Here is a 24385-nt window from a genome sequence, read left to right as displayed (position 1 = left end):
CTTGGCAACTGGACACCAGGGAGTGATGCCCAGTGACTGACGGCTGTGGCTTTTACTCCACGTGTGTAAATAGGTTTTGGTTAGGGCGGGTGGGATAAAGGGACAAAGGGGCTGGCTGGGGGTGGGGGGTACCCTGGTGTGACTTTTCATGCTGCTAGGGGGCTGCATAGCCTTGCTTGTGTCAGGATAATTTTTGAGGAGGTTTTCCAGCTCAGAGAAACAAATGGTCCAGTTTGAAGCAGGGGCCAGCTCGGCCAGGCCAGCTCTGTCCCTGCATTTCTCCTGGGCTGCCTGCTGGGCATGGATGGACCAGGGCAGCGCATTGAATCCTGGGGCGCCCCTCCCTGTTCAAACATTGTCCCTCTTGACTCTAGGTTTCCCAGCCCCACGAGGGGAGAGGTGAAGAGGCAGATTTCCCCCAGGGCTGGGGAAAGCACCAGTGCACCCTGCGCTGAGATGGAGGGGCCCTTGGAGCTGGGGTCCCTTTTAGTGCCCCCTTTGGTCTCTGTCCTGTGCCTGCTCCTTCATGCTCCTGCTCCTGCCTTCATAGGGGCTCCCCCTTCGCTCTGGAACTTGGAGACCACCAGGGCCAGGCTTGTGGGCAACAGAGGGCCCTGCAAGGAGCTAGATGCTTGGAGCTAATGATTCTCTCTCATCATTGGTATTTCTATCTCTCTTTCCCTCTCCCTTCCTCTCTGAAATCAATAAAGATATATTTTTTTAAAAAAGGAGCTAAGTGTGCCAGGGCCAATGTGGCTCAGTGGTAGAGTGGCAGAGTCTCAGGTTCCATTCCCTGTCAAGGGCACATACCTGGGTTGCAGGTCCATCCCCAGCCCCGGTCGGGGTGCGTGTGGGAGGCAACTGATGGATGTGTTTCTTTCACATCGATGTTTCTCTCTCTTTCTCTGTCTCTCTCCCTTCCACTCTCCCTCTCTCAAAAAAAAAAAAAAAATCAATGGAAAAAATACCCTCGGTCGAGAAGAGTTAACAAAAAAGAAGCTAAGATGCTGCCTTTTCCCGAGAAGTCGGTAAGGGTAGGGAGGGGCAGAGGCGGGGCTCCTCCCGCCTGCAGAGGCAGCTGCAGACCCTCCACGTACACTCACACTCTCAGGCTCTCTCTCTGGATGACTGGGAAGGGCTATTTTTTACTGCTTGATGGTCCCCCTGAGTGTTTTAGCTGCACAATAATAAAGGATGAGCTGATGGGTGAGCCAACAAAAAGTCACACGGCCAAGCAGCAGATCTGTGGGTGCCTGCTCAGCCCACATGGTCCTTCACATGTTCCCCCTTGTGTCAGCTAGGACTAGGGTCCCAGGGTCAGGGCAGTTCTAAATGTTATTACTCGATGTTATTCTTGCTAAATGTTAGAATGTAGTGCAGTATTTTGCAGACCAGCTGTAAACAGAATGAGCTGAGGGGACCTCACTGGGATGAAAGTAGCCAACTACAAAGGAGAAAGCAACTTGTAATCGACCAAATAGCATCTGTAAGCAATGGCTAAGCCTCCCTTCTGGGAGCCAGAGCTTTGGATAGAAGTCCCTGTCTTCTCTACTCGCTGCAAGTAAATAAAGCGGCAACCAAAAAAAAAAAAAAAATCAATGGAAAAAATACCCTCGGTCGAGAAGAGTTAACAAAAAAGAAGCTAAGATGCTGCCTTTTCCCGAGAAGTCGGTAAGGGTAGGGAGGGGCAGAGGCGGGGCTCCTCCCGCCTGCAGAGGCAGCTGCAGACCCTCCACGTACACTCACACTCTCAGGCTCTCTCTCTGGATGACTGGGAAGGGCTATTTTTTACTGCTTGATGGTCCCCCTGAGTGTTTTAGCTGCACAATAATAAAGGATGAGCTGATGGGTGAGCCAACAAAAAGTCACACGGCCAAGCAGCAGATCTGTGGGTGCCTGCTCAGCCCACATGGTCCTTCACATGTTCCCCCTTGTGTCAGCTAGGACTAGGGTCCCAGGGTCAGGGCAGTTCTAAATGTTATTACTCAATGTTATTCCTGCTAAATGTTAGAATGTAGTGCAGTATTTTGCAGACCAGCTGTAAACAGAATGAGCTGAGGGGGCCTCACTGGGATGAAAGTAGCCAACTACAAAGGAGAAAGCAACTTGTAATCGACCAAATAGCATCTGTAAGCAATGGCTAAGCCTCCCTTCTGGGAGACAGAGCTTTGGATAGAAGTCCCTGTCTTCTCTACTCCCTTCAAGTAAATAAAGCGGCAACCCCCCTGAATTCCAGGGAAGCGCTCCCATGCAGGTGTCCGCCTGGTAGGGGCATCCACCCAGACACGGGGTGGCAGGCGGGTCCTGTAAAATCACAGCTGCAATACAATGGGGTCTCTTATGCCCTCCTCCCCACCCCCCTCACGCCACTCTGGCCTCACTGTCCTCAGGAGGGCCCTCCAGGCTTCAACACCCCTCACCTTTGGGCCTTTACTCTGTCTGTGCCCCCTGCCAGTGCTCTGTCCCCCGGACCCCAAAGCTTCCTCCCTCCCTGTCATGGTCAGGCCCCCATGACAGCCTTATGTACCTGCACCCATGCCACCCTTCATCCCTGCTGGCCTTCTCTCCTCCTGTCACGCTCCCCTTGTGTGTGTGTGGTCATCTTCCTGTTAAGAAATCAGCTCCAGGTCCTAGGACCCGGCTGGAGGAAGATGGCGGGCTCGCAGTGAGCAGACATCAAACATCTTGATTCGCCATGGCCGTATCAACAGTGAAATGGGCGATATAAAACAGAACTATTTTGAAACATTTATTTCCAATCCAAAATGGAGCTTTATACTGTGTTTGTCATAAATCCACATACTCTTCTCTTCCAGATGACTATAATTGCAAAGTAGAACTTGCTTTGACATCTGATGGCAGGACGATAGTTTGCTACCATCCTTCTGTGGATATTCCGTATGAACACACCAAGCCTATCCCTCGGCCAGGTCCTGTGCATAATTATGAAGAAACACAGGATCAAATACTGAAAACCAGATTAGAAGTAAAAGATGAACACTTGGAGCAAGGACCCGCGATAGAACAACTTAGCAAGATGTTCTTTACTACCAAGCACCGTTGGTATCTTTATGGACAGTATCATACACTTCCTAGGAAACTGAATCCTCCAAAAGACAGATGATACTGAGGCTTTCAGTAAAATGCTGTCCTATTCTCACTTGAGAAAATGCAATCAGATATATTCACTACTATGTTATATAGTAAAATAATAATAAGATGTCTTTCATCTAAAAAAAAGAAAGAAAGAAAGAAAGAAAGAAAGAAAGAAAGAAAGAAAGAAAGAAAGAAAGAAAGAAAGGAAAAAGAAAGTCAGCTCCAGGGCAGAGATTTTGATCAGTTTTGTTCACTGCTGGGTCCGCCCTCTGCCAGTGTGCACAGGGCAGGTACCCAATGTATGCTTAAAGCGGATGGGAATGAATGAGTGACTGTCCAGGGCCATGGCCAGCTCTTTCTGGAAGTGTCTGCATCTGGCCAGTGCTCCCCAGTGGGCTGAGTGGGACCCTAGGGGGTGAGGGAGCCCCGCCACTGCCTCCCTGCCCGGAATGTCCTCTGTGCTCAGCTCCCGGGTGGCCGTCCCAAATGTCTGCACCCTGGGTGGCTTAAACAGCAGAAACCCTCACGGCTCTGGAGGCCAGAGGTCTGAGATCAAAGTGTTGGCAGGGCTGTTCCTTCTGGGGGACATGGGGGACCATCTATTCCAGGTCCCCTCCGGCTTCTGGCATCCCTCGGCTCCAGTCTCCACCTCTGTCTCCCATGATCTTCTCCTCCGTGTGTGTGTCTGTGTCCATATTTCCCCTTCTTAGGAGGACACCCGTCATTGCATTTAGGGGCCACCTGACTCCAGGATGATCTCACCTTGATTTGATTACATTTGAAAATTTCCTGTTTTCAAATAAGGTCACAGTCACAGAATTGGGACTTGAACATATCTGTTTGGGGAACACAGTTCAGCCCACAACACACTGCGGTCCTCAGCCGCTGGTTAAATCGGACCCTAGACCTGCAGACTCGAGTCCCTGGGGGTCCAGAACTCTGCCCTTTGGTTGCTGTTTTCACAACTTTAAATTTTGATATAATTTCAAACACACAGAAAAGTTCACTGTAAGTACCATAAACTCCTGTCAATTCTGTCCAGGTTCCCCAATTGGCTACGTTTTGCCCTGTTTGCTTGGGTATATTCTGCATCTACATTTACCTATACCTGGATTTCCATCCATCCGTTAGCTATGTGCGTATACATATATTGATATGCATTTCCTGAGCCACTTAAGATGATGTTGGAGGTGCCACGTCCCTTCATCCATAAACACAGAACCACATATTTTCTGGGGGGAAAAAGATTTTCTTTTCTAACCTGGTGCAGTTATTAAGATTAGGAAATTTCACATAGAAACAGTATTCATATCTGACCCAATGACTAGAGGGACCTTGGTACAGAGCAGGTTGCCACGACAACAGACGGTGGCAGCCAGGCCAGCAGGCAACAGCTCGGAGGAGGGAGCCCAGCGGGAATGGGGCGAGCACCCCCCACCGAGCTGTGGGAAAGTCAGGGTTAATAGAGCCTTGGAGACCACAAAGAGTGAAGTTCCTCCTGGTCCTCTTAGATCAGTGAGGGGGAGAGGTGTTAGGACTTAAAACATGTGTTTCTGGGGAGAAACAATTCAAGCCAATCCAAGCAGCCTAAATTCCTGGGGCCACGGGGTTTGGATATTAGCTGCGACACTGTAAGGCTAGGCCGTGGGCATCTGGTCTGCAGTTATACTAGTAATCAGTCCATATCAGGCATCTTCAAGCTGCCCTGCGTCCTGCAGGCCCCCATGGCTGCTCCACGCACCTGATGACACCTCCCTTTGCTTCATCCCTCGTGCTTCTAGGGTCATTGTCTGCCCACCAGCCCCCACTTTCCTTGTGGACAGAGCTTGGATACTGTTTGGGTGTCCACTCGCCACCCTGTGTGACTCAGGGAAACCCATCCTACCTGGGTGCTGCTGAGAATCCTCAGTGGGGTCCTACCCCTTTGCTGGAGATTCATTTATGTGTGGACATGTGACTCCCTTCTGGCCAATGAGATGTGAGTGAGGTCAGGGGAGCAACTGCTAGAGATCACTGCATCCTGATGCATCCCGAGGCTCGTGGCCCCTTCAACAACGCGGACTCGTTCCTCGTGCTATTGTCTCTTCTTCTCTTTCTTCTGCATCCTGCTTCCACTTAGAAAGGCCCTCACGTTACACTGAGACCATCTAGATCAGTGGTTCTCAACCTTCGGGCCCTTTAAATACAGTTCCTCATGTTGTGACCCCACCATACAATTATTTTCGTTGCTACTTCATAACTGTTGGCTACTGTTATGAATCGTAATGTAAATATCTGATATGCAGGATGGTCTTCGGCGACCCCTGTGAAAGGGTCGTTCGACGGCCAAAGGGGTCGTGACCCACAGGTTGAGAACCACTGGGCTAGATAATCCAGGATCATATCTCATCTATAGGTCAGTGGATTAGCAACCTTAATTCCATCTGCAACCTTGATTCCCCTTTGACGTGCAACAGGACAGATTGCCAGGTTCTGGGGAGTTAGGTGTGGACACCTTTGCGGGTTGTTAACCTGCAGGCCACAGAAGGTGTCCTTGGTCCTGAGAGGGAGGCCCCAGAAAGAGGTCCCTTTCTGCCTGTGGCCATTGCAGCTTCGTGAGGAGATGTCTGGAGCAGCTGCAGCCATATTGATGCCCATCTGAGGACGAAGACAGTGTAAAAGGAGGCAGAGCCACAACAAGCCCAGAGCAGCAGAGTGGAGTCTAGCAGCCTCTTTTAGGAGGAGATAACACGTTGCTTCTCTACTTAAGCCCATCAGAGGCAGGCGTTTTGGTTGCCTGCTGTCAGAGGTATCTACAGAGCAGAATGCCAGCTGCCCTGGAAATAGAACTCCAGCCTCTGTGTGTGTGTGTGCGTGTGTGTGTGTGTGTGTGTGTGTGTGTGTGTGTAAAAGACTACATTTCCTAGCCTCCTTTGCAACCAAGCATGGCCCTGCGACTAAGTTCCAGCCCATGGGATGTGAGCAAGAGTGGCTGTGCCCTCCAAAGTCAGGAGCTCACAAGACCTGGAAACCCAAGTTCCTCTGAACAGCGAAATGGACAAAAAAGTCATGGTGTAGCCATTCAGCTCAGTGGAATGCCCCCTAGCGGTGACAATGAACATGGATGAATCTCACATAGTTTTGAGCTTAAGAAGCCCAAAATTTGATTGCTATCAAGTCAAAATCAGACACAACGAATCAATGCTCTGAGAAGTCAGAACAGTGGTGATCCTTTCAGGGAGCAAGGGGGGGAGATAGAGGGTCTGGGGGCGTTGGGGCGGTTACATGGCTGCGGTCTGTTGTGAAAAGGCCTACATTAGGATACGTGGTATTGGACACCCAAAAGGAAAAATGTTCCCAGAGGACGGGGCCCAGCCTCGTCTCCCCTTCTGTCTCGAGCTGGGCAGGCATGGACTGCAGGTACCCCGACTTTGGGGAGGAAGAAATTCTCCTGGGTCTTTGCTGCAGCCACGAAACCGCCTGCCCCTGTGGGAGAAAAGTAGACTCTCCTCATCAGGGTCCGAGTACTCGAACCCAAGCGTAGTGCCCCTTTTGGAGTGGAAGCTTCTTCAATATGAGCGAGAGATGTTCTGCTATTTTAGACAAGAGCAGATGGAGTGCATTTCATCCCACGGTTACTCAGCGGACGGACCACACCAGGCCGTAACCCTGGTGCGTTGTTCTCGCTCAGGGACACTGGGCGACATCGGGGACATCTGTGGCTGTCATGCCTGGGGTGCTCTTGGCATCCGGTGGGTGGGGCCAGGGGTGCCGCTCCACCTTCCATAGGATGGCCCCCCACAGAGAACTACCCAACCGTCCACAATGCCTGTAGGAGGAACCCTGCTATACACTAAGGTGCATGTGGCAGCGGGAAAGGCCCCCGCCGCCTCCAGGGCTCTTCTAAGAAGCAAGGCACCATACACGCCCCTCGCAGACCCCACGGGCCTTGCTGGGCCCTTCTGTGTCTTCCCCACCCGAGTGTGGGGTAGGTGACCGTCCCCGGCCCCTTTCCCAGGTCCCCCATGTGGACTCACTCCCAACTCATTTGCCCCTTGCATTTGGGGAGAACGAATTCAGTCTCCAGCGGAGAGCAGGGCAGGGAAGCTTCACAGCATGGCCTCCACGCCTCGCATCTCCGCAGGAACTGGGCTGGGTTTGACATTCAGCCGGAGGGTTCGGAGGGTTCGGTACCGAGTCCTTGTTTCTGCCTCCGCTGGAGCGTCCCTGCCCCAGAGCCAGGAAGGGCACTGGATCCCTCAGCTTCTGCCACACACACACACAAATGCCCTTTGGTCAAGGGCCTTTCCATCATGACTGCATTTTGCAAATATCGAGATTCGCAAACGCTGGGACCCCCGCCAGAGGCAGCCTACGGCTCCATGCTGTGCAGTCTTGGGCAATCACTTGGCCTTTCTGGGCAACATAGGGATGACGATACTGACATCCATCTCGGAGGATGGCCGGTGAGGGAGGCTTCTAGGAGCCCACAAACCCTTGAGCGGAGCGCCCTCTGTTGGTCGCCCTGCGGTACTGCTGTTCCTCCCTGGCGCCGGCGGAAGATCAAATTCAAGGCAGTTATTGAAACTCCGCAGGGGGCGCGCCTGTTCCGGGTGTGGGGTGTCCAGGCAGAGGCAAGACAGGCACGGTTCCCGCCTAATTCGAGCCCACATACTCTAGTGGGGGTAAAAAGATAGTCACAAATGCAATATAGAGTAAGCTCATGATAAATGCTGGGAGACACCACCAAAAAGGTAGGAAAACACTCTACTTGAGGGAAGGGTTTTTGGAGGAGGTGATGTTTAAGGTGAACCTCAGGGGACTCAGCCACATGAAAATCAAGGGGTGAGCTCACTGCACGGTGATGAGAGATGAGACTGGTGGGCATGTGGGGTTTGAACAGGCCAGCAGGAGAGGGGGCCAGGGTAGCAGATGGCAGGTGTTCTCCCTCCCGAGGCAGGAGCCTGTCAGGGACCCTGCAGGGCCCCCGGGCTGCCTTGACACATCACTCAGGACGAGATTGCTGCATAACAGACAGCCCCAAGTTAGTGTCTTAAAATCATGATGATGCTCTGCTTCCCACGATCCCGCATCCATGGGACACTCATTCCATGTAGTGTCTGTTGAGGCTGGGACCCTGAGGGTGGCCTCTTCCCTCACTGTCTGGGACACACACATAGAAGTCTCCAGGGTTGCCAAGTTCATAGGCTCGGCAATGCCACCAAAGACCCATCCTCAGCTCACGATCCTCCGACTAGCAGGTGTCATGGTCACAAGCGAGCGGCCCGAGCTCTAACCACCACAGGCGGTCTCAAAAGTAACCACGGAGAAGAGACAAGGCATTTGTTTCCTGTGCTTCCTTTCACTCCGCAGGAAGCCATCTCTAGAAGCCCCCTGCAGGCTCCCCTCAGGCCTCATTCCTAAATCAGTCCTGGGAAGAACCCCCGGTGAGCTGTGACCACCAGCATTGGCTTCCTCCATCTGAGCACAAGTGGAGTCTTTTTTTTTTAAAATATATTTTATTGGTTTTTTACAGAGAGGAAGAGAGAGGGATAGAGAGTTAGAAACATCGATGAGAGAGAAACATCGATCAGCTGCCTCCTGCACACCCCCTACTGGGGATGTGTCCGCAACCAAGGTACATGCCCTTGACCGGAATGGAACCTGGGACCCTTCAGTCTGCAGGCCGACGCTCTATCCACTGAGCCAAACAGGTTAGAGCACAAGTGGAGTCTTTTACGAAGAAGAAATGTAGGCCGTGGCCAGTGTGGCTCAGTTGGTTGAGCATCATCCCATGCACCAAAGGATCTACAGAGTCGATTCCTGGGCAGGGCACCTGCCCGGGTTGTGGGCTCAATCCCCAGGAGGGGGCTTGCAGGAGGGGCCCAACCAATGTCTCTCTCTCACTCTCTTTCTCTCTTCCCCTCCCTCTTCCTTCCTCTCTCTCTCTCATCAATAAAAACATATTTTTTTTTAAAAAAAGAGAAGGAATGTAGGATAGAGTCGGGTCTGCTCCAGCACTGAGCCGAGCTCCCAATCTAACCATTCATGCACCAGCCCTTTCTGAGAGCCTTCTGTGGGCCCTGCCATTCTAGGTACCAGGATGTGCAGGATGGGGCACTCTCAAGCCCTCATCTGAAGAGGTGACTTCTACAAAGCAGAGGAGAAAATAAGTGAGTCAACAATGTCATTTTAGGTGATGACAAATGCCTCGGAGAAGTAAAACAAAATGCTGGGATGCAGAGGGACCCAGGACTGAGGCTGCCTTCCCGAGTAGGAGCTGGCCTGGGACTCGTGTGGGCAGGAGATTGCAGGCAGAGGGACCAGCAGTGCAAAGGCCCTGCAGAGGGGTGCACACCTGGCATGTTCATGGAGAAGGAAGGCGGAGTGACAGGAGGGGGCAAATGCGGGGCGGAGGTTGGAGGAGCGAGTGGGCCCCACACAGGACCCTGTGGAGGGGCACTGGGAGAAGCTTCAGCAATACCCAGTGATGAGCACCTGTAGAGTGGAATGTGGATGCTGAGAATGTGGGCAGGCCATTCTCCTGTTGCCAGGTGACCATAGACACATTGGGTGTGTTGGGAGTAAGGTTGAAGGGCTGGCGGAGGGCCCCGTTCATGGGGGACTATCGGCAAAGTTTGCTCAACCCTTACCATACCTCGGAGGCTGAGGGAAGGGGACAGAAAGATGATCCTCTGGGCCTCCAGAACCCTGTGTATGAAGGCCTACGGTCCACGGACCTCAGATACAAAGACCTAGATGATGGGAAACTGGGGTTCGAAGACCAGGAAGAGGAAACTCCCCCTGAGGAGGTGACCGAGGAAGAACTTACAGATGCCCAGGAGCCAGGAGAGGTGGTGGAGAGGGCCCTGGAGAAAGATGAGGAGGAGGGTGTGACTGAGATGAGGTGGGTATGGGGAGCGGGGCTCAGGCACTGAGGAGAGAGCCGTATCCCCACGTCCACCCTCTGTCCCTGTGGCCTCTGTGTCATTGCTGTTAGTGTGGGTCCTCCCCCCGCCCCCCGGCCCATGTAGTCATTCTAGGGTGAGGGTATCAGACAGGGCGGGCAATACCCGCACTGGCCTCTGAGGTGAAGTCGTCAAACACAATCTCTGTCGAGGTAGCAGGTGAGTTACAGTGGGAAACTCTACGAAAGCTCCGATTTTGGAGTCAGACAGTGTTTAGATGCCAGAGTTGAGAGGTCAAGACAGGTGGCCCTCACTTAAGAAAGAAATGGGGACAGTCCTGGCTCAGAAGCTGCCACCATTCCCACCGCTACAAATTGCCAGAAAAGTTAAAGATGGCTGGGAGCCCACGAGCTGGTGGAACCGAGAACTGGGGAATCAAGCATTTGGGGGACTGATTTTTGGCAATTGATGGTATCCTGGAAAGAGCCAGGTGCCCCTCACCTGTGGACTCAGTGTGTGCATCCCTCCCTCCCTCCACTGGGCCACGTTCTGGGCTCTTCCGGACTGTGGCTGTCTAGGCAGGAAGGAGGCCAGTGGGTCAGCAGGAGCTGGCCAGTGCCCTCCCCCATCGGCTGCCCTTTTTGTGGGGGAAAAGGTGCAGGCAGTGACGGGGCCCAGGGAAGACATCTGAGCCCAGGGCCACAGGAAGTGAGGAGAAGGCCCCGTTCCTTCCATAGTCTGGGGGCTGCCGGGGGCCTCTCTGTGGCTCAGTCCCCCTGGGGGCCTGGATACACATGAGATGAGAAAACGTCTTATGTAATAACTGCAGCCATCCTGTGAGGTGGGGCGGGTCTCTATTCCATTTCACAGAGAAGGGAACGAGGCCAGCTGGCCAGGGTCACACATCTGGCTGCCGCTGGAGTGAAGGTGGCAGTCCACCTCTTTGGATGCCAGAATTCGCCCCCAGCGAGGAGATTCAGGGGGGCTGGAAGGTTAGAAACTCCGGCCTCACCATCCAACTCTCCCCAAGCCGGCTGTCCATCACCCAGAGGTTCCCCAGCACCTTCATGGGAAGAGGGAAGAAGAAGAAGAGGCGGCTTATTGAGCTGGCAAAACCCAAGACCAACTGGCAGACCTTGAAAAACAAGTGAGCGGTGCAGGTGGTCTTGCTGGAGGCAGGGATGGGGGTCTGCGAGGAGGAGAGCAGCCCCTGGGGGTCCCATCTGTCACCTGCATGGTAAACTTGGGGTTAAAAGTCAGGGTACCAACCATGGGGGTTTGGGGGGGCGTGGTGGCCGGCAGTGGCCTCTGGGTGCTGGCCCAGGAGAGTGAGGCGTTTGAGCACGTGGGAGCTGCAGAGCAAGGCAGGGGCTGGGCTGTCTCATCGCAGGATGGGGTGCCGCTGTAAGGGCTTTGTCTGGATCTCCCCATGCATGACGAACTTGCGGTTCTGTGTCTACTGGTAAGTCCCAGAGTGTCTCCTCTCTCCACCTCCTGCCCGTGTTGGGGGGAACAGCCAGGCCCCAGGCCCCTTTCCTTAGTTACGCCTTTTCCCCAGCTCCCCACTTCTCTGCACATCAGCCTTGCTCACAGTAATCTACACTGCCCCCTGTTTCTAAGATTCTCCTCCCCATGTTCTTCTCTGACCTGCCCCTCTCTTGTGCCTCCACATTCTCTCCTTCCTTCCCACTGGTCACTCCGCCAGGTGTTCCTCCAGCCACCCTGCCTCTGCCTCGCTGTGTCCCCGTCTGCACGTGTGTCTGTGTTTGTGGGGAGCCCTGAGTTTTGTTTCAGAGCAGGGCTTAGGAAGCCTCTGCCCCGGCTTCCCTCACCCTGAGCCACGACTGGGTGCATTCCAGGCCATCCGTGTACTGGACAGAGAGATTTCTGGAAGACACCACCCTCTCCATCACGGTGCCTGGTAGGTTGAGCCCACTCACCACCTCCACTTCCCCATTAGTGGCCACCTGGCTCGGGGTTGGCCACAGGTGGCCCTTGTCCCAGCCATGGCTCTCGGCCACTCTGTCTGACATGCTGCTCCTGGCCTCCTGGGGCTGGGTTGCCCCCATCTCACCCCAACCTGTGCCCTGTTCAGACTGGGGAGACCTTGGGGACTCCCCTAGCCCTAAGGCCCCTGGGACTCCCTCAGGCTCCTCCCCTCTCCTCCGTATATCTCCCAGGAGTGTCTGTCCTCCACAGCGTTCCAGGGCCTCATCTCTGGACACGATAACCTCAAGAAGCCAGAGCCAGATGGAAGCTGGTCCTGGGGGTGAGGGGTGTGGGGCAAATTCTCCAGGGGAAACCCCAGTTGGCACCATAGCCAAAATGGGGATTAGTATTCACTTTACAAAAAGGCTTTCTTCGTCCCTCTCACAATGGTTTCTATGATCCTCTTTGAGAGCAATGGATCCCTTCAAATAAAACATGTCAAGAAAGCTCATTATTGGAGAGAAGTGAAGGGCAGGGTCTCTCTTGGGGTTTAGAATCTCCCTCAGAGGGAACACTAAGCCCCTGGAAACCCTAGGCCTGTGCAAACTTCAGACCAAAATCCACTTTCCAAACCAGGGCGCTGTTGGAGCCGCCAGGGCGCTGCTGACCCAGCCCTGACACTCCCATCTTGTGTGCTCGAGCGAGAGACTGCAGGCTTCTGAGCCTGTTGTCCCTAGAACGGGGACAGCAAAAGTCACCTCTCTGTAAGGAGTCTAATACTAGCTGAACTGTTTGGGCCCATAGCTCCTCACATTTTGCCTCTTGCTCTAGCCCAGCGGTTCTCAACCTGTGGGTCACGACCCCTTTGGGGGTCGAACGACCCTTTCACAGGGATCACCTAAGACCATCGGAAAACACATATATAATTACATATTGTTTTGTGATTAATCACTATGCTTTAATTATGTTCAATTTGTAACAATGAAATTGGGGGTCACCACAACATGAGGAACTGTATTAAAGGGCCGCGGCATTAGGAAGGTTGAGAACCACTGCTCTAGCCCCTGGAAAGCTGAATTCAGTAGGAAGCAAACCCCAGGGGGTGGGCAGGTTTCAAGTTGGGGCTGTTTCCCATTTGTGTAGCAGTGTCCCGCCGAGTGGAGGAACTTGCTCGACCCAAAAAGTTCTACACGGATTATTGCGACAGCATTAGGTAAGGATAGGTGGGTTGGGTAGGCACTCTGAGGGCGGAGTTTGGCAGAAAACCGTTCTCTTCCCTTGACAGGCTGTAGCATGGGGGGAGGGGGATTCAGGTTCTAGGCTAGATAACCCAAGTCTAAACTGGATGCCTGCAGGCAGGCACATGACCCTTGGGATCTCAGTTCTCCACCTGCAGAGCAGGTGGTAGTAGAGATCACACACAAAAGCTACTTAGTACAGTGCCTGTCACAGTAAGTGCTCAGTAATGTTACTTACCACTATCATGGGTTTTGTTGGCTCTGAAAAGCTAGCAATTGTAAGACATTTTTATTTTATGTACAATGAATGACACAATTCTTTGTTATCACTTAGAACTTTTATGCTTCTCAAAAGTTATCTTTAAAGTTATTTAGACACAAATTTTAATTACCTATATTAATGTATTCATAAAAAGGAAAATATAATGGAATTAAATTAACTGAAGTGTGTTTGAATCACTTTTTAAATATATATATATTTTATTGATTTTTTTACAGAAAGGAAGGGAGAGGGATAGAGAGTTAGAAACATCGATGAGAGAGAAACATTGATCAGCTGCCTCCTGCACACCCCCAACTGGGGATGTGCCCGCAACCAAGGTATATGCCCTTGACCAGAATCAAACCTGGGACCCTTCAGTCCGAAGACCGACGCTCTATCCACTAAGCCAAACCAGTTAGGGCTGAATCACTTTTTAAAAAAATCATTTTTTATTTTTCAATTACACTTGGCATACATTATTATATTAGTTTCAGGTGTACACCCTAGTGATTGGACATTACATAACTAGGTGTTCATCCTGATAAATCTTGCACCTATTTGACACCATCCATAATTATTAGAATATTATTGACTATATTCTCTATGCTGTACTTTACATCCCCATGACTAATTTGTAACAGCCAATTTGTACTTCTTAATCCCTTCACCCTTTCCCCAATCCCCTCCCATCTGGCAACCATCAAAATGTTCTCTGTATCTGTGAGTCTGTTTCTGTTCTGCTTGTTTGTTTATTTTGGTTTTTTTTTTTTAGATTCAATTGTTGGTAGATATATATATTTATTGCCATTCTATTGTTCATGTTTTTGATCATTTCTTTTCTTCTTTTTCTTAAAGAAGACCTTTCAACATTTCATGTAATACTGGTTTGGTGGTGATGAACTCCTTTAGCTTGTCTGGGAAGCTCTTTATCTGTCCTTCAATTCTAAATGACAACTTTGTTGGGTGGAATAATCTTGGTTGTAGGTCCTTGTTTTTCATCACTTTGAATATTTCTTGCCAATCCCTTCTGACCTGCAAAGTTTCTGTTAAGAAATTGTTGAGTCTTATGGGAGCTCCCTTTAGGTAACCAACTGCTGCTTTTATTTTTAATTTTTTAAATATATTTTATTGATTATTTTACAGAGAGGAAGGGAGAGGGATAGAGAGTTAGAAACATTGATGAGAGAGAAACATTGACCAGCTGCCTCCTGCACACCCCCTACTGGGGATGTGCCCGCAACCAAGGTACATGCCCTTGACCGGAATCGAACCTGGGACCCTTCAGTCCGCAGGCTGATGCTCTATCCACTGAGCCAAACCGATTAAGGCCATTTACCAAAGACCTTTGACCATCCATGGAGGATGAGCTGTGCAGGGGCCCACCCCACAGAGCAGGACTCAATTCAGCAGAGCACTGAGGCCCACTGAGTCCACCCCTTGACTGTGTCACTTGTGGGAGTGGCTGGGTGGTGATGCTTTGATGCGGTCTGAAACTATCCACTTGGTGTGTTGGCTCTGGGACCTCCTGGAGAGTGCAGGCCAAGGTCAGCCACCACCTGTGTTCTGCCTGGGGCCACTCTGCATGAGCTACAAAGCGATCTGAAGATGGCTGCTACTTGTGCTGGGCTTGGAGGTGGCCAGGCGAGGCAAAGCTTTGAACCAAGGCCGACTGCTGCTAGTGCCGGGCCTTGGGCCACTTAACAAAAGGTATGGGTTTGCTGAGGCCAAATGCTGCTTTTTTGAGATATTTTAGGAAAATGTGAAGCATGAGCCAAGACAGGACATACATATGGAAAAGCCACTGGAAATAGCTTGGATGGGCTCAAAAGTTGGGTGGGTGAGGCCTCAGGGTATCACGAGAGCGGGGCAACACAGAGGAGGCAGGTTGATGGTCTCAGGTATGGTACCCGAATACTGGCTCTGTAGGGGGAGAGCTCATCAAAGGAACATGGCCTCCGCCAGCATGTCTGTCTGGGAAAAAGCAGCCACTGCAGCTCTTGTGCTGATGCTGGACAATTCAGTTTCTTCCTGTATGTCTTTGGTGCCTTTCAAGCTGCTGTCCCCGTGCTGGAGCTCTGAGGGAGTGAGCCCGAGTAAGTCTGTATGTGAGCCCTTATTTTAAAAATTCTCAGCTAAGGATATGTTTCCTCTGATTTTGGAGAGAGAGGAAGGGAGAGGGAGAGAGAGAGAAACATCAGTGTGAGAGAGAAACATCGATTGGTTGCCTACTGCATGCATCCTAACCAGGGATCGAACCTGCAACCCGGTATGTGTCCCAAATGGGAATTGAACCATGACCTTTCCGTATAAGGGACAATGCTCTAACCAACTGAGTCACACCATCCAGGGCCATGTGTGGGCCCTATAAGAGGAACTGCCTGGGACTCAAGCAGCCCTCTGTCTCCCTTAGTCTCAATCCCCATTGGTTTCTACATTCCGAAGTTATGGGGAGTTCTCTTCTTGGCACTGGAACCCTGGGCTGAGGGGCCTGGTGTGAGGCTGGGACCTCTTGCTCCTCAGGGGAGACTTCTGCAGCCAAGATATCCCCCCCAACTTTTTTCTTTTAATCCTCACCTGAAGATATTTTTCTATTGATTTTTAGAGAGAGTAGAAGGGAGGGAGACAGACACACAGAGGGAAACATCCATGTGCGAGAGACACATCAATTGGTTGCCTCCTGCACGTGCCCTGACTAGGGCCAGGGATCGAGTCTGCAACTGAAGTATGTGCCCTTGACTGGAATCAAACCTGGGACCCTTCATGCCAGGGGCCAACACTCTATACACTGAGACAAACCAGCTAGGGCTCCCTCCCAGTTTTTATCCGCCACACATGGGTGTGTGACCAGCCTGTTTTGTGTCTCCACCCCTCCCACCAGTCTCGATGTGTCTCCTTCTTGAATTCCCTAGTTGTGGGACTTCCATTCAACCAGATTTCAGGTGTCTCTGCATGATGTTTGTTCTGCAGTTTAGTTGTAATTTTGATGTGGCTGTGGGAGGAGGCCAGTATTGCATTTACCTATGCTGCCATCTTGACAGGAAGTCTGAATCATTTTTGATTCAGAGATGTTGACATGTGTCACACACTGTTTTTAAGCCTGTTTTTGGTGAAAATAACTTTTTTATTTTCATGCTGCATGATAACATAATCCGAAGATAATTTAAACTGCAATTAGACCACATCTGTAGAACCAAGAACACATATAACTCGACTTAGGCTATTTCAGTGAGAACAGCTACATCCACACACCAGCGAGGATGACTGTGGAGCTCCTGACGTCCGGCTGGCATGTACAAGCTGCATCCTGACCTCAGAGACGTGAAAATATAAAAAGTCTGCCTTAGATCAATGAAGCGGGGTTTTATTTCTAGAGCAGAGGCATAGCTGAGACCTGATTTTAGGAGGCGTGGGCTCAGCAAACCCAGTGGAAATTCACTTTCCCAGCTTTCTGTGACAACTGCTGGACACACTGTTATCTCTTGTGTTCAAGTCTGGACCCTGGCGATGATGTGGGAGTGGACAGAAGGCCCTGGGGGAGGGGGAATGACCTCAGGACAGCATATCTCCAGCCTTGAGAATACATAGGGGCTCCTGTCATGATTCTTTTATGAATCCCTTCTTGGAGGTGTTTTCCAAACCCTCCACTTTCCCTCCTGTTTCCATTCCAGGGAACAGAGAAGAGCTGAGAAAGAGATTACACACACACACACACGCACACGCACACACACACACACACACACACACACACACTAACAGATATCTCCCCCTTTGGCTGAGCTAGTGTCTCAAATGTTGATGTCCCCTAGGACTACCCACAACGTGCCCATTTCTCATTGTACCTTTGACTACCAACCATCTAATCGACTGAGGGAACTGGCCACCCCGAAGGTCCGGAATAACATTTGGAACATAGACATGTCTGAGGTAGGTGACTGGCTCTCCTGAGAACCCCACCTCAATGGTAGGGGCACTGCCTGCCCTCAGTGGGCTGGGATCAGGGACCTAGACAGACAAGCGGGAACGGACTCCAGAGCAATGGACGAGTGGCTTTGGCCAGCTGTCTTATTTTCATCAATCTATACTTTATTTCATACACAGACCCATAAACCATAATCATCGTGTTTTTAATATACATATACTAGAGGTCTGGTGCATGAAATTCGTGCACTGGGGGGGGGTCCCTCAGCCTGGCCTGCGTCCTCTTGCAGTCTGGGAGCTGTCAATCGGACATCCTTAGCGCTGCCATGGAGGTGGGAGAGGCTCCTGCCACCACCACTGCGCTCACCAGCCATGAGCCCAGCTTCTGGCTGAGTGGCGCTCCCCCTGTGGGAGCGCACTGACCACCAGGGGGCAGCTCCTGAATTGAGCGTCTGCCCCTGGTGGTCAGTGTGTGTCATAGAGACAGATCGTTCCCCTGTTCAGTCGATTTGCATATTAGCCTGTTATTATATAGGATGGCATCTCACTTCTTTCTTTTCCCCTCAATATTTGTTCAAGAGCACATCATGCTGATTTATATAGAAGCGACATTTTAACTGCTTGGTCATGTTCTATCCTACGAACATACCATAGCTAGTTTACTCAGTCCCCTATCAATGGCCAACTAGGTTGTTTCCAGCTGCAATGAATACCACTGCCCTCAAATCCTTGTACCCCCACTAGGTGTTTCTCTATACGGTGGTTACCGAGTGTGCACATACTCAGCTTTGCCTGAGATGGACAAATGGCTCTTCAAAGTGCTTGTACTAATTTACTCTCCCACCAGCAATGCATGAGGACATCTCTGCTCCCACATTCTTTTTTTAAAAATTGATTTCAGAGAGAAAGGAAGAGGGAGAGAGAGATAGAAACACCAATGAGAGAGAACCATTGATGGGCTGCCTCCTGCACGCCCCACCCTGGGGATCGAACCTGCAACCCGGCATGTGCTGACCGGGAATCGAACCATGAACTCCTGATTCATAGGTTGACACTCAACCACCAAGCCATGCCAGCTGGGTTCCTCCCACATTCTTGCCAGGGCTTGACAATGTCAAACATTTTCATTTTTGCCTCATTTGTTTGCATTCAGGGATACTTTGTTGTTTTAATTTACATTTCCCTGGTCAACAGAGAGCATTACTGACCATTTAGGTTTACTGTCCTATATGATTAGCCTAGTCCCCTATGGATTCTTTTGGGTTATTGACTTAGAGGAGCTCTTTACATATGATAGCTACTAAGCCTTTTGTTGAACACATTGCAAACTCATTTCCAGCCAGTCATCTGTCCGTTGGCATTGCTTATGGTTTGTTTGTTTGTTTTTGTTTTTTATCCAGGGGCCTCTGAGGCATTATGGACTGTTTCACTCTTTCCCCTCTCACTCTGTTTCCAGGTGTCCAAGGTGTCCAAGGCAGCCCAGATGGCCATCCCCAGTTCAAGGATCGTGCAGTTGGCAAAGCCCAAGCCTCCGGCCACCCTTTTGGAAGAATGGGACCCTGTGCCAAAACCTAAGCGACATGCATTAAACTATAACCGGCTCCTTTACTTGTCCAGTAAGTAGGTCCTTGTGTCCGTCCCCAATGGACATAGGCAGGGGCGGGGAACAGTCAGAGATTTGGACTTTAGGCCTGCTTCTGCCAGATGTGTGCTTCCCTCTTCATCTCCTCCCTTAGCTGCAGACCAGTTGTTGGATTCCTGTGGATAAGTCGTACTGTGCAGGCTCCCAGGGGAAGAGAGGCAACCGTTAGAGGGGGCCATGGTCCTGAAGCTGAGTGCTGTCTGAGTGGGTCTCCTAGCAGGACAAAGGGGTGCAGAAGAGAAAGTTGCGGGGACAGGGCCAAGAATGAGGGAGCCAAGCTGAGGCGACGGGCAGCATTGTTTTCTAAGCCTTATCCAAGGACATGCTGGAGAAAGAGAGAGAGAGAGAGAGACACAGAGACAGAGACAGAGAGAGAGATATCAGAGAGAAACATAATTTGGTTGCCTCCAGTATGAGCCCCGACTGGGGATTGAACCTGCAACTTAAGTGTGTGCCCTGACCAGGAATCAAACCAGCAACCCTTTGGTGCATGGAACGGCACTCAACCAACTGAGCCATTCTGGCCAGGCATGAAGGGCAGCTTTGAAGGGGTGTTGGCCTGATTCTCTTCTGTCCTTTAAAACAAATGAGATACCCAGTCTCGCCATGACAACAGTAATGTGTACCAGCTGTAGAGAATTGGAAAAATGCAGGCTAGCCTAGAGAAGAAAGGAACCCACCCAAACATAAAGCAGTTTCGTGTGTTTCCTTCTGGGTGTAACACTTGCAGAGCCACAAATGCCTGCCGTTGAGTGTGTGCCCGTGAGTGTGCACGCTACAAGCGCTCTCCTGCCAGTCCCCTCCCGTCACACACTACATCCAATGCACTGACAACTCCTGTGGGCTTGGTCTTCTGAGCACATGAAGAACCCGCCCACAGCCCCCCCTGCCCTCCACATGGCCCCCTAAGGTGTCCCTGGACCAGAGCAGTCGCCTCCACCCTTATCCCTAGTGCCACCCTTGCCCGCTTCCCGTGTGGCAGCCACAGAGGTCTTGCTAAATTTAAGTTGGATTTCCCCCTTCTCTGCTCATGACCCTCCCAGGGTCCTGTCTCACTCTGTGTGGCCCACAGGCCCTTGTGATCTGTTTGACCCTTGCCCACCCCCTCTACATGGTTCCTCTCCCGCTGCCTAGAACACTGACCACAGACACCTGCATGGCTCACTCCTCTGCCCGCCATGGGGCGGAGCTCCAATATGTCCTCTAGGTGAGACTCCTCTGAGCGCCCTGCTTAACCCATGAGCTATGCCCACCTCTGGACACCTGTGTGCACCGTGACTGCTCTGAGCTCTTTTTCTGTAGCATCTGCTGCATTCTAACATACATATTTACAATATATTGATGTGTCTCTTCATTCTCTGCGGTCTGTTATATGCCAGGCCTGCAATGCCAGAGGCTTTGGAGATGCTGTGTGTCGCCTACTCCTGACAGATAATCACCAGAGGGTGTGACTGGCCATTCTGGTTTACTCTGCTCTTCCATCCCCCCAGTTTTCTATTTTCTGTGTTTTTTGGTTATTGATTTAGAGCAGCTTTTTATATAAGGTGATCCCTCATCCTTTGTTGAGCACATTGCAAAATACCTTCTCCCCAAATCCATCTCTTTTAACTCTGCTTACAGGATCTTTTGTTTGTTTGTTTAATTCATTCATTCACTTATCCTTTCCCTTAATACTTATTAAATGATTGGTTAAATGAACAAAAACATATGAGTACATATGCACTGCTTCATAAGACCATTTTGTTTCTCTCTCACATATACCTGGAATATAAATATATACACATTCGTACCTACACATTCATCTATATATTGATCCGTATTTCAGATGTACCTGTAAATACACATCCGTGTGTGTGTGTGTGTGTGTGTGTGTGTGTGTGTGTAAGAATGTGTTGGGTTGTGCTTTTCAAACAGCAAACTTCCACCCACTAATGGGTGTGACCAGCATTTAAAAAATTGAAATGATGACAAACGAAGAGCATGAACTATGTGGGTATGAGTCCATTATTCTCTGTGTGTCCACATGTGTGCTGTGTGGTGGTGGATTTCATCAACAGAGTTTAATATTCCAGAGATTACAACAGTGGAAATACTCCAGAATTCTCACACAGGAGGGCAGAGAAGTCTGGGTTCTGGCCATAGTCTTCCCAGCCCCACAAGGGGCCAATGAGGCCCAACTGCTTGGGCCTCTTCCCTTTGGAAGGAATGGTCATCTGCCCAGCAAAGCCCTGGTACAGCCTGGATGGCCTTGCCCAGCAGTGGGCCTGTGTGGGCTTGTGACTGCCTGGGGGAAGGAACCCCACTCTCTTTCATCAAGGGCCCCTCCACCGAGCCAGGGCCTGTCTGCTGAGAAGCGGGGAGATGGCCTTTTCCATTTGCACAGAGGCTCTAAACCAGTGGTTCTCAACCTTCCTAACGCCGCGACCCTTTAATACAGTTCCTCATGTTGTGGTGACCCCCAACCATAAAATTATTTTCGTTGCTACTTCATAACTTTAATTTTGCTACTGTTATGAATCGTAATGTAAATATCTGATATGCAGGATGTATTTTCATTGTTACAAATTGGACATAATTAAAGCATAGTGATTAATCACAAAAACAATATGTAATTATATATGTGTTTTCCGATGGTCTTAGGCGACCCCTGTGAAAGGGTCGTTCAACTCCCAAAGGATCGCGACCCACAGGTTGGAACCGCTGCTCTAAACAAAGGGGTTAGAAAGGAGCCTGAGCACCCTCAAAGCCGAGGATCCTGAGGCTTTCAGACACTGAAGGCTAAGTGACCAGTGGTGATCACCTCCCTTCTAGTCCCTAAAGGAGGGGGTGGCAGAGAGGTGGTGAGAGGGACCCTGACCGAGCCACAGGTCTCTGCACCTGAGAGCTGTCTGTCATGACAGCAGCCACTGGCCATGATTTCATTGCAATTAAAATCAATCAATCAGTTGATCTAAATCAATTAATTGCTTTCATTAAAACTAAATAGAAGAAAACTCCAGCCCATATCAGGTGCTGCCGCATGTGGTTGGCAGGAGCCATGTTGCCAGCACTCCTGAGAGGGCCCGGCTGAGGCTGCAGTCATGTTGGACAGTGAGGGCAGGAACCCAGAACGAGGTGGGAGACTGAATCCTGAAAGGGCCTGTGCACCCAGGAGCTGCCCTGGATCCACGCAGCAGGCCTGCAGGGCCAGCCAAGGAGAGCTGCCTCCTGTGCCATTACTCACCACTTCTCCCCACCATGACATCAGAGGACGGAGGAGAGAGTGTGAAAGGCCTCCTGAGCCCCCAGGACACTTCTGGCTGGCCCCTTTGAGTCCCCTGTCCAGGATGTGACCATTTGAAATATTTTTTTCCTTACAATTTACCCTTTTATTATTTTTATTTTGTAAATACATTTTTATTGATTTCAGAGAGGAAGGGAAGGGGGGGATAGAGATAGAAACATCACTGATGAGAGAGAATCACTGATCAGCTGCCTCCTGTACGCTCCCTACTGGGGATTGAGCCCACAATCCCGGCATGTGCCCTGACCGGGAATTGAACCCAGTCCACAGGCCGACGCTTTATCCACTGAGCTAAACCGGCTAGGGCCAATTTATCCTTTTAAAGTGTAATTCACTATACCTCCATAAAAAAGAAAGAGTACATTTCAATGCTTTTTAGTACACTCAGAGTTGTGTACTCATCACCACAATAACATTTTAGAACATTTTCATCACCCCAAAGAGAAACCCCCTATTAGCAGTCACTTTCCACCCTGTCCCCAGCCCCTGACACCCACGAACCCACTTCCTGTCTCTGTGGGTGTGCCTGTTCTGGGCATTTCACATTGATGGACTCACACACTGTGTGGCCTTTTGTGTCTGGCTTCTCTCACTGAGCATCATGTGTGCCAGGTCCATCCAGGTTGTAGTGAGTGTCAGTGCTTCGCTCCTTTTCATGGCCGAGTGATATTCCAGTGTGTGGATGGGACATGTTGTGTTTTTCTATTCCTTCATCACTGGAGAGGCCCTTGAACCTGGGAACTTTGACCTTGCAGGTTGCTCTCCCTCGGGGGAGTGCCTGATGCTGTCACTCTCTCCTGCCCCTGTAGTGCCCAAGGCCCAGTCAGATCAGTGTGTTCCTGACCGAGATCCACGCTGGGAGGTGCTGGACGTCACCAAGAAGGCAGTGGCCAGTGCCCGGATCCGCTCGCTGGCCAAGCCCAAAGTGCGAAAGGAGCTCAATGAGGGCTACGACCCCTACTACATTTCCCGGGCTTCCCTGAAGGCTCGGGCATCCCCTCGCCTATATGAGCTCGCCACCCCCAAAAGCATCACCAAGAAAGTGTGACTGAACCCAGGCCGGGCCTCTGAGGCCTTATTCCCAGTAAACACCCAAGTGCATCCTAACCTTGTATGTGTGGCTGGCTCTGAGAATTTTGGCCTGGAGAGGGGAGGGCAAGCTGGAAGGCCAAAAGGATGAGAAGAGGAAAAATAATAATATTTATGTTCGCATCACCTGTGATTTGTACAGTCCTTTATTTCCACAATCACTTTCCCCGCTGTCTTGACTTTCTCAGATGTCACACATCGGCCTCCCACAACTGCACAATTTCCCCCCGGATCTATGTCCAGACTTGCTTATCCAGCTACGTCCGAGGAACTACCAACCACTCATTTGTGCAAGACACCTTGGCCGAGCTTCATGCCCTTCCCACCTGCCTGCCATCAGGGACCTTGTGGCGCGTACCTTCCCAGCTCGCTCCACTCTCTGCTCCCGGCCACCACCTGAGTCCTGCTGGACGCCTCCGCCTACTCACTGCCCCGTCCTCTCTCGCTCTCCATAAACCACCTGCCCGATGCTCACAGCACCTGTAAGTCTGAAATTTAAAATGTAGCGAACCCAGGACTGTCCTGTTCAAACTCCCCCCGAGCGCCCACCACAGGTTCAGAACCTGCAGACGGCCCATGATGAATTCAGAGCCTAACGGCCGGCCATGGGTTTGAATCCACCTCTCCATCCTCAGTCGGCACTCGCGCTCCTTGGTATAGACAGGGTCGCAGTGCCCGTTAAAACTCGCCCGACGGTGCATCTCGCAAGCTCCCCGATCGGTTCTTCGGAACACGGGATGGACCATCACTGATGAAAAACTGAGGAAAGTTCCAGAACCACGCTACCGACGTCGGTCCTGGCACTACCACTTGTGCATCGGGTGCCCCATCAATCTAGGCCTCAGTTTCCTCACCTGTAACACCGGGTACTTACAGTATTTAGCGAAGCTATTGGCAGGGGCAACTAGGACCAAAGCTCCCGACACAGGTGTTGTTATCAGGAATCAATGTTTTTATTAATAGCATCCTCCACGTCCCACGCCGAGGCCGAGACCCCAAACCCTCGCTTCCCGAGCCCGCCCCGCCCCCGCACACATTCCT

At 51.1% G+C, this 24385-nt stretch overlaps 1 protein-coding gene and 1 pseudogene across 2 annotated transcripts; both read left to right on the top strand.

Moving 5' to 3' along the window:
* Positions 1-2680: 2680 nt before the first annotated feature.
* On the top strand, positions 2681-3124 carry LOC102259114 (annotated as a pseudogene).
* Positions 3125-9692: 6568 nt separating this feature from the next.
* THEG (theg spermatid protein) lies at positions 9693-23385 on the top strand. Of its 2 annotated transcripts, XM_005866659.2 has the most exons (9): positions 9693-9982; positions 11014-11130; positions 11374-11445; positions 11843-11904; positions 13056-13125; positions 17219-17336; positions 18787-18946; positions 23065-23211; positions 23246-23385. In XM_005866659.2, exons 1-9 carry the CDS (start codon positions 9693-9695, stop codon positions 23305-23307), a joined length of 1098 nt encoding a protein of 365 aa, XP_005866721.2. In that variant the 3' UTR covers positions 23308-23385. The 2 variants fall into 2 exon arrangements, with proteins under 2 accessions (XP_005866721.2, XP_014395551.1); XM_014540065.1 differs by lacking the exon at positions 11374-11445.
* Positions 23386-24385: the final 1000 nt, after the last annotated feature.

This window comes from Myotis brandtii, unplaced genomic scaffold (genome assembly GCF_000412655.1).
Source record: "Myotis brandtii unplaced genomic scaffold, ASM41265v1 scaffold236, whole genome shotgun sequence".
Lineage (NCBI taxonomy): Eukaryota > Metazoa > Chordata > Mammalia > Chiroptera > Vespertilionidae > Myotis > Myotis brandtii.
Note: the sequence above shows the minus strand (reverse complement) of the source record. Positions and strands in the feature narration are given on the sequence as shown.